Here is a 10,094-nt window from a genome sequence, read left to right as displayed (position 1 = left end):
TACAACGAGGTCAATTGTTTTAATATTACAGCACAGAGTACATTACATTAAGAATTTTCTGTCTTGTTTTTCCATAGAGACTTTATTAAATAAAACCCAGTTTTGCAAATAGCCTTTCTCTGAACTTCGTGAAACAGCTTCATTGATTATTCAAGCTCTCAGTCAATCTCAGTAATAATATGCATCATAGAGTGTTTTATTATTTCTTTTTGTTTAACTATGGAAAAAAGAATGTCTTGAATATTTTAATAGGATTTCAGCTCTGAAATGTTCATGAAATCGCCAGAGGGCTTGTTGAACGATTAAATTCTGTCCTTCCCATGCAGTGTGACACACAACATGGTTTGCAGAGCTAAGGAAGACAACAGCAACTCAAATGAATGCATATCTTTTATTCATTAGCTAACTACTAAATAAAATGGCACACTGTAGATATTTTAATCCCACAAATTCCTAGTTGCACTTTGTTTTTCCAAATAAAGAGACATGAGTTGTTTTTTTTTTTTTGCCTTCAAAGACAAAGCAAGTTTGCAATGAAAATGCTGATGATGTGTTCTATTTACAGAGGCTGACACAGAAAAATCACTGTTTTGTATGAAAATCAAACAAAGCAAACACAGGCAAACAAGAGAAGTTGGAATAAGAACCAGAGACTGACCCTGTTTCCTCTTCGTAATTTAAACATTTGCAAATATTCACACAACAGTCACATTTAATTCTAGCATGTTTAGATTAGTAGTATTTATAGTCTTAATAGGGACCAAAAAACAGTTGCATATTGTCAGTAATAACCACGTAGTGAATAAAAAAAAAACTTTACAAATTTCTGGTATATACAGTAAACACATTTTATTACACTGTTGCATTGTAGAAAATAAGATTAACCCAAATATAAGCAAGAATTAGGGATGTCCAAACTTTCTGTTTGGACATTCATAAAGCATCATTAAATTTTTTTTGTTTATAATGATATATTTGGCTCTGCACATTCAAATATAGTCTTAAAAAAACTCATATCTTCTTCTTTGCTAAATAAACTTTAATGCTGAGAAGTTTACAAAAGTGCCAGGCTAATATTAGCATGTTTACTCTGCTTTAATATGTGATTTGGCTAAAAATATGTTTCATAGTAATTCTACCCAACAGTGGGCACAGGCAGCTGTCATCGAAAGTAATTATCCTGCTTCATAAACTAATAACTTTGCTTTGAATGTCTCAAATTTAATGACAACTGTTTCAGCTGCTGTTTGCCATTAAGATAATTATATTTGAGCACTGCACAGACTAGGTCACATGACACAAGCTATGTTTCCAACAAACTGTCATGTGAATTTTGAGCAAACCTTTGAGATGTCACAAAAAAGTTAAAAAAAAGAAAGAAAGAAAGAGAGTGCGAAATAGGCATGTTTCCATCTGCACATTTGGAGAAAACCAACCAGGCTATGTGAAGTTTAATTTGTCAAATGTTGACATTACGCATAGCGGTAAAGAACAAGAAGTAGAAGTTGCAAACTAGCATTCACCACATATCTCAGAAAAATGAAGATTTTCAGGAATTTTACCCTATCGGCAAGTTTTTCTCTCATGTCAACTAGTATTGGTGATGTTACATGCTATCCAGAGAGATAGAGAAAGAAATGTAATTTTAATAATAAAAACAGTGTGGACGGAAATGCCATTGCTCTCACATGCCTTCCATACACACACATATATCGAATGTTGTTGTGTGTCTTGTCTCTATGCTGCTGTAACTGCGAAATAATTTCCCTGCTGGGATGAATAAAGTAATTCTATTCTATTCTATTAAAACTAATGTACCTTGTCCTGGTGCAGCTGGACATTGCGAATTCTACAGCTTTAATTCTAATACACACTCAACATTAGACTGGATCAAAAGCACCACAGATGTTTTCAGGTTGTGTAAGGATGTGATGCTCCAAAAAATACACTTAATTTTGTTATATTTTTGCCTGAATTACATAGGGTTTGCAATACACCACCATACCTGGCAAGGAAAGAATATGATGACTGCTTTACATGGCTACTCGAAAATCAAGATTTTTCAGGTCAATAAAGCGCTGTTCTATTTGTCAAGCTATAAACCTCAAAACCAAGTTTGCAACAAATGACTGCACTGCTGAGACAGTAGGCCTGGGATCAGCTCAGGACATCCCTAATATAATTTAAGAGACTTTCTCTCAACACTACCTGAACTCGATTTTTTTTTTTTTTTTTTTGCTGCTTTGAACTAAGAAGGTTATTACACACCACAAATTGAACAAACTTCAGACCTGATACAATCAAATAAACATAGCATTTTGTATTGTTTTCACCACTTTCATTTTATAGCAGAATACTAATAAAAAAACAAAACAAACAAACATAAAAATATAGCTGTGCAGGTACATATCATGCATCAGCTGTGAATATTTTAGCACACTTGCTCTAATCATAAAAAAAGTAAATCCATGACAAAGTTGATACAAGAAAGGCAACAAATCAAGACATCCTCTTTGCGTAGCATCATGCTGCAATAAAAAACTCGCTGTCATGCAGACACAGTGTAGAAACAGCATGTCTTCTGATTGGCTGAGCCATGGTGACAAGTTCAGTGCATTTGAGAAATAACTGTGTATTTAACTCTCAGGGAAAGTCATATTTCTTGGCTTACTCTATTACCCCAGGACCTGATTAGACTAGATTAAGACTGGATGATGTGCTTAGTTCCTTTGAAGAAATTCTTATGCATAGAAATAACTTTATCCGATTAACCAGTCATTTATTATGATTATCTATCAAACAGCTCTTAGTTGTTACGTGGGCTATAATATCCCTCACCATAAAGACGTAAATGACTGAAGTAAAGGTGCCACATTTGAAGAGATGGCATCATAGTCATAAAGGTTCGGTGACAACTGAGAAATGAACAGATTGTCCGAGTGTCATCTATATCTATGCATAGTAAATAATTTGTAACATAATGTAACCCTTCTGTCTGCATTTATCAGACCAAATCAGTGGCTATATGCATGTTTCTCTTTTGTGAATTTACAAAAGTGACATCATCATTGATCAGTAGAGTCAATAGTGCATTTTCTCATCTTCTATTACTAAAGAAAAGGAAATAAAATATATATAAAAAGGAGTTGTTTTTTTTTTATAATATAAAAATAGTTGTTTAACAGATGCTCACATATGCCTGAGGCCAATAAATGTTCTCTAAATAAAAGGAATATTGAGACAAAGCATGAAACGGACCCAACTCCAAACTGCCTACCAGTGTCAGGTTTTCAGGAGGCAGGGTGCAACCAGGCCAGATCACCAATCTAGCAGATTATCACTCAGGACAAACAACCATGAATACACATGCACATTGATGGGCAATTTAAACTGTCCAATTCATTCCATTCAAATATTTTTGGTGTTTGGAAGAGAATATCTTCACCTGCACAGGGAGAAGATGCAAAAAGCACACAGTAAGGTCCTGACCGAGATTTAAACCGAGGAATTTCTTGCTGCAAGGCAACACCATGGACAACTGGGTCACTGTGCAGCTCTATACATGAACGTGCAAATGCAAATTTGTTTCAACCAGTTTTCTACCCAGTGCCATAGGTTGAAAACTGGCATTAAATAAATCCGTATAAATAAATCTCTTTGCAGCTCTTTCTAACTCTGAAAAAGACTAAACTGCTGGTCCGGATAATTTACTCAAATTAATTTACTCACCCACCCACTTTTTCTATTACGGTAATTACAGTAAATACTGGTGTCCTTTCTTTGATGAGGTTGAGCTAACGTATATAATTTCATCATCCAAATTAAGCCAAACCTGACACTGACAAGGGGTCTTGTTGTGGGTCAACAGCTGTAGTTCATGCTTAGTCACACTGAGCAGATTCAACTTTTATTTTACACTAAGCATTAAATGTGGTGTTATGGAAACAAAGCTGCACAGATGCACAAGAAATACAGGTAGTATAAATCAAACATTTAACAGCGTTTTTGTTGCATATTTATGTTTTTATGCTTTTCGTTCTTGGATTGCTTTGGTGTTGACTCAAGGAAATTTTAAAACGGATGTACATTTATGTGTAATAAAGTTGTAGAAACTACATTTGTACAAATTTGCAGTGTGGAAAACAGAAATAAAGACATCCGAACTGATACAAAGTTTTGGTTACTAATCACAAGTGCAACAAGTTTTGACTTAATCTAAAACATTTGCTGGTTGGGAAATGAGATGATATCACCAGAGGGATCTAAGTATACAAACGAGGCTAGTGTAATATTGTCATCTTACAGACAATCATTACATTTCTCCCACTTATCTGCTGGAGTGGAGACATTCACTGCATCCATAATTTATGTTTGTAGTAAAAATGAAGAATATTAATGTATTTCATATAACTGTTCTACAATTTTATTGTATATAAATCAATAAAAATTAACGTGAACTTTAATGCTTGAGTTTCACACAAAAAGTAAGAAAATTGGCAGAACAGGCTGCCATATGCGTATCTCTGTCCAATAACATGAGCTTATTTAGAGGTGAAGAATATATTGTCTTCATAGCTCATTAATACTCATGAAATGCAACCAATTTCAGAGTTAAAGCTCAGGCTCAAATTGTTGTCAGTGATTCTCTTCAGGGTGAATTCAGTGAAAGGGTGAGTCATAAGAGCCCTGAATTGGAGTTTTATGTTCATATATGCACACTCAAACTCAACTGCAAACCACACTGGACTGAAGTGTTAAGTGACACTTCAAAATGAATAATTGCCCTCTTGTATCTCTCGCTCTGTAAAGCATAATTCCCAGAAAAGCATTTAATGTCTTGCACTGCAGTTTGCTGAGTTGAGAAAATTGTCCTTTTTTTATTTCAAGTACCACACAATTGCATCCACACTGATCATTGAGAGGACAGGTGTTTTAAAACTGTGTGAATGTAGTTCGTTTTTCCAGAACCTCGAGGTAATCTGGATCAAGATGAAGCTTTGCTTTCAGTTCCCAGTACTCGCTCCTGTTGGGTTCCACATAAACGGAACTCGGTGTTGTACAATACAATATTGTCTGTTGTATTCTCTCTGGTTGCACATATTGATGGCTTGCATCAAAGTCTGAGGTATACTGATTTGATGAGTGTACACCATGTCTGCAAGGTAAAGTATTGCTGTGGCATCTGTTCTTGTCAGGTTCGAGTACATCTCTATAGTAGCATGGATCGTCTCGGTAAGGGGTGGATGGCTTGTTAAGAGGCTCTGGAGTGGTGGCGCTGTACTCCGAGCTTATCACATTACTGGCTGCCTCTTCATCTAGGTTACCCAGAAAGGCGCTGCTTAACTCGTCAAAGTCTCTAAATCCATCCACTGATTTGTTGTCCATGGGGGTTTGTGCAGCAGTTCTGCATGTGGCTTCAGTAGGAGGTGGGATATACTCATATACATGCCCAGCTGATGTTCTTACTTTGGGAATAGATGCCTTTTTGTAAAGGCCATACTCCATGTTGAGAGAGCTAATGCAAGCATTCATCGATTCATTCTGCTCACTTTGACTCTTCTGCCGTTTCTTTTTTGTAGCCACAAACAGTCCTGCAGCCACAAACACAGACACAATAAATAAGAGGAGAAGGGCAAGAATCATTACAGATAAAGGAATAGTGTGGAGCTGAGTGTCGGAGTCTAAAGATGTTTCTATAGTGATAGTGCTTCCCGGAAAGGATTCCTCGGAGGGCGGAATCATAGAAGCAAGTATATCAGAGTTATTAGGGCAGAAATTAGTTGTCTTAATGTATCTCATATCTTCCCCAGCCAGCTTCTTGGGGGAGCCACAGATGACATTGTTTACAACTGTGCCCATGCTGAGCAGCTCCAGCCACATCTTCAGGTCTAGTATATTGCAAGAGCAATCCCAGGGATTCTCATATAAATCGACTTGAACAAGGGCTCTTAATTGATCAAGTACACCCCTGACAGGAAGATACCGCAAGTGGTTGTTACGAAGATTTAGTCTAGCTAATGTCAAGCCATTAAAAGTACCCTCAGGCAAAGTTTTCAAGAGATTATTGTTTAAAAAAAGAAGCTGAAGTTTTGGGACATGTTGAAAAGTGTCCGCGGTTACTTCTTTAATGATATTGTACTCTAAATATAAGAACTGTAGGCTCTCTAGTCCATAAAACATACTGGATCTAAGATGGTCAATCAAATTCCCATTAAGGTACAGTCTTCGCAGATTTGTCAAATCGCCAAAAGCTCTATCATCTACCCGAGCTATCCTATTGTTACCAAGATGAAGTAAATCTAATCCAGTTGCCTCAATAAAATCTGAGCAATGCACCACAGGGATGTAGTTCCCTGTAAGATACATCTTTTTGGGGTTGTATGGTTTAGGATTCAGGTCAGAGATCTGTTCAATCTTTCTCTCCTGGCAGTTCACATTCAGCCCAAGGTCTGAAATCTGGAGATTGCAGGTGCAGGCAGTTGGGCAATCTAAAGGCACTGGAGATTTGGTCTGATATGACACAATTTGACCATAATTCTGTGGCTTATTGGATGGGACACGGGCGGTGGGTTTTGATTTTAATTTGGCTGACTGACGAGGTCCCTTGGTCGGTCTTGATGAAGATCTGGCGATGCCAGATGCGGTGAAGGAGGCGCCAACAGCTGGAGTGGTCCTGTAGTATGCGTCAATGCCCAAATGAGGGGGAGGTGGCATCTCATACTCAGCAATGGCTCTCCTTGGACACAGCTCTTGCTTTGAAACCTCATCAAGGTCTCTTCCATGAAGCCGAAATGGGAACTCACAAACCACGTCCCCAACCAAGGCTGTGTACGAAATGCTTTCCAGCCAGGTCTTCAGAGCAATCAACTCACAGGAGCAGTTCCACGGATTCTCCTCCAGTTGTAACTCCACAACGCTGTTCATGTGCTCCAGCAGACCAATGTAGGGAAGCACTTTGAGCTGATTCCCTCGTAGGTCTAAATGAGTCAACGGTACAAACTGAAAAAGGTTTACAGGCAGACTAGATATTAAATTGTCATTCAGAATCAAGACCTCCAGATGTCGAAGTCTGCTGAAGGCATTTTGCTCCACATGACTGATGTAATTATAATCAATCTGTAAATACTTCAGACTTTCAAGGCCATAGAAAAACTCTTCCTTCAAGGCATCAATTTTGTTATTATTGAGATGTAATCGTTTTAATCCCTGCAGTCCATTAAAAGCTCCAGCTTTAACTTCTGATATTTCATTATTTCCAAGATTTAATATTTTAAGTCCTTTGTACTCAGCAAAACCATTGGTAGAAAGCTTTGTCAAAAGATTCCCAGTAAGAAGCAATTGATACTGGGAGAAGAGCACTGGGCTTATGTCAGAGAGTCTTGCAATTCCTCGACTTTCACAGCTCACAGTAAGCATCCCTTCTCTTTCCTCACAGGCGCATAGTTCTTGACAGATTTCCCCATAATGGCCAGACATTTCAACGGTGCACACTGATGTTGCACCGAGCAAAACATATGGAATCCAAAGCTGCATTTTCCTGCAAATAATGGCCAAACTTGCAGTCCTGCTAAGGTATCCTCAGTGTCATCTAGAATAAAAAAACAAAACAAAAAACACATCGTAATGCGAATCTGACAGCAACTCTCACATCACATCAGAAAGCTCACGAGTCAAGATTTGCTCATACAATCAAGAAACTACTCTGAATTGAAAGGAACTTCTTCGAGCAGTGCAAAGGAAAGAAAAAAAAGCAAAGGGAGGTCAGAGCAACTAAGAACAAAACAAATGTCTGTGTAGAGAAGCCATATTGCATTTGCTTGCTGAAACGTGAAAAAGCAATTAAACGCAAAACACAAGCTTTCAATTGAACCATATACCTTAATTACAGCAGATTAACAGACATTTAGCGTCTTACATCCAATACAGACATTTAGCATAATTTTCTCTCCAACTCCTGCTGGAAATACATACCTCACGCACATTGAAGAAGATGTAGGGTCTTTCCTGGGTGCTTCAGCGCATCTTTTTTATTTTTAATCCTTCGAAGCGAAACAGAAATAGGAATGTAGATGCAGCCGTCGTCACTAATGCACAGGAGAGGATGAAAGAAACGCTGATCAACCATAACTGCCAAATGCTTCTCTTTCAGCTCGCTGTGCCGGAGGAGACACGGCAGCGATGCTTGGTAACTAAGTTCCTGCTCTCTCTCTCTTTCTTTCCCCGTCTCTCTCCCTTTCCCCGTTTCTCTCTCTTTCCCTGTCTCTCTTTTTCTCTCTTCCTCTCCCCGGACGCGCACAAACACGCTGCCTCTCACTCGGTGGTCGAGAGGATGTCAAGTCATTTCATGCACAAAAAATCAGCTCAGTGGAGCATCATACAGAGATGCACCCCCATCTAAATTCACACCTCCACCGTCACCCATTCCTCAACCACCCCAAAAGATGTTGACCTACCTACCAGCAAGAAGTCCGCCAAAGATATCAATGATTTAAAGTCTGAGGCGTGCTTCCTGCATCTGAAACAACGCATCTTGGTTATTCATGCAGAAAACAAACCCAAAACAAAAGAAGAAGAAAAAAAACGCCCTGCCAACGCCAAGTTGCATCAGCTCTTCATATAATCTGCCAGACCTGAAATAAGAAATGCCTGCAGGGGGGAGATAGCGATGCAGCTTGAAAAAAAAGGATAACCGTGTCACTGTCTGTCTTTTTGCAGACATGAATCGATTACATCTTTTCCACCATCACTCTGGCTCTTCCTTTCCATAGCTTGTGGATTTGGACTAATCCAAAGTAAACTGATATAAGGTGCTGTTGTAACTTTTTCTTTCTTTCTACATTACACGTCGAAAGAATATTATGAATATGAAATGTTCTGTTTTTAATATTCATATAATAGCAATAATAATAAAAGCAATATTATTACTATTATTATTGTGCCTAATCACAATAACTAGTCTGAATCGACTAAATCTATTAATTACATTCTACTTTTAATACATTGCAAAGTTGTTGCCTATGGGCACCAAACTTAACTTTTACCATAATATATATTTTAAATCTTTAAGTGAAATTTTTATTTAATTGAAAACCAAGGGGAAAGTGTGCAAACAACAAATAATTACACCAAAGAATGGTGAACTAATTACATAATATTAATTTACTGCTAGAGTAAACATGTTATCCAGTGTTTATATCAGATGAGTGACTAGGTGCATTTCCATTTACCATAAAATTGTGCAAATTGAAATTATGAAAAGAAGTTTATCTAATGGAAACAACAACAAAAAAAAGCTTTTTCAATAATAAGTTTCTTTGCTGGGATGAGGTGGTTTTTCAGCCATATCAAAATAGGTGTAATCCACAAAACTGCAATGGAAATACTTTGTGCGCATCACACGAGTCATGTGATCAACAGCCGGAAACGACAAAGAAGGAAGTGGTAGGAGGATGATGGTTTGTTTTAGGGTTTTTTTGGATAATGTGCAGCTGGTTCCATCAGAGCTCTATCAGCATCACACAGTTCATTAAAAGTTGAACTATTGGTTCCAACATATTAAATCCATAGCTCCTCTCTATAATCAGTGACTACAGTTTTGTCAAAACACTGCATACATAGCCACTGCCAAGGCTTATTGCTCCAATGTCTTCTCTAATGGCTGATAGGTGATGAGCGCTAATGCCATGGCTCAATTATGATTATATTTAATCTAAATGTTGACATCCATTGCTGCCATGATTTTAAATTATTTATTGTGTGAACAAGCTTGATCACGTGAGATTTTAATTTAATTTCTTACTTAATGGAAAAGCAGTTACTAACTCTCCACTGATTTTCGGGTTTTTAACACAAATAGGACAGAGATTCTTATAATAGGTTCTATTCACCTGCATTCTAAAATCAATTAGTCAGTTGCTTATTTTTGCCCAGTAATCAAATACAATGTAAGAACATGTAGGATTACATTTGACTCCTCATTAGGCTTTCACTCTTGCATTAGAGCTGTTTCTCATTACTGTTTAATTAAAAAAAAAAAAACATTTCAAGACATGGTCTCCAGAGCAGAAAATTATTCATGCTTTTGTGTCATCACA

At 37.5% G+C, this 10,094-nt stretch overlaps 1 protein-coding gene across 1 annotated transcript; it reads right to left on the bottom strand.

Annotated features, from left to right (window-relative positions):
• Positions 1-372: 372 nt before the first annotated feature.
• On the bottom strand, positions 373-8,679 carry slitrk5b (SLIT and NTRK-like family, member 5b). The gene is made up of 3 exons (XM_028024382.1): positions 8,458-8,679; positions 7,972-8,084; positions 373-7,588 (listed from the first exon to the last, which is right to left on the bottom strand). The coding sequence occupies exon 3, from the start codon at positions 7,531-7,533 to the stop codon at positions 4,933-4,935; it is 2,601 nt and encodes an 866-aa protein (XP_027880183.1). The 5' UTR covers positions 7,534-7,588; positions 7,972-8,084; positions 8,458-8,679; the 3' UTR covers positions 373-4,932.
• Positions 8,680-10,094: the final 1,415 nt, after the last annotated feature.

Source organism: Xiphophorus couchianus, chromosome 7, assembly GCF_001444195.1.
Source record: "Xiphophorus couchianus chromosome 7, X_couchianus-1.0, whole genome shotgun sequence".
Lineage (NCBI taxonomy): Eukaryota > Metazoa > Chordata > Actinopteri > Cyprinodontiformes > Poeciliidae > Xiphophorus > Xiphophorus couchianus.
This window is presented reverse-complemented; position numbering and strand designations above follow the sequence as displayed.

Bases quoted from the DNA above. Each gene is read 5' to 3' on its own strand.
- slitrk5b (XM_028024382.1), bottom strand. From the start codon at position 7,533: ATGCAGCTTTGGATTCCATATGTTTTGCTCGGTGCAACATCAGTGTGC.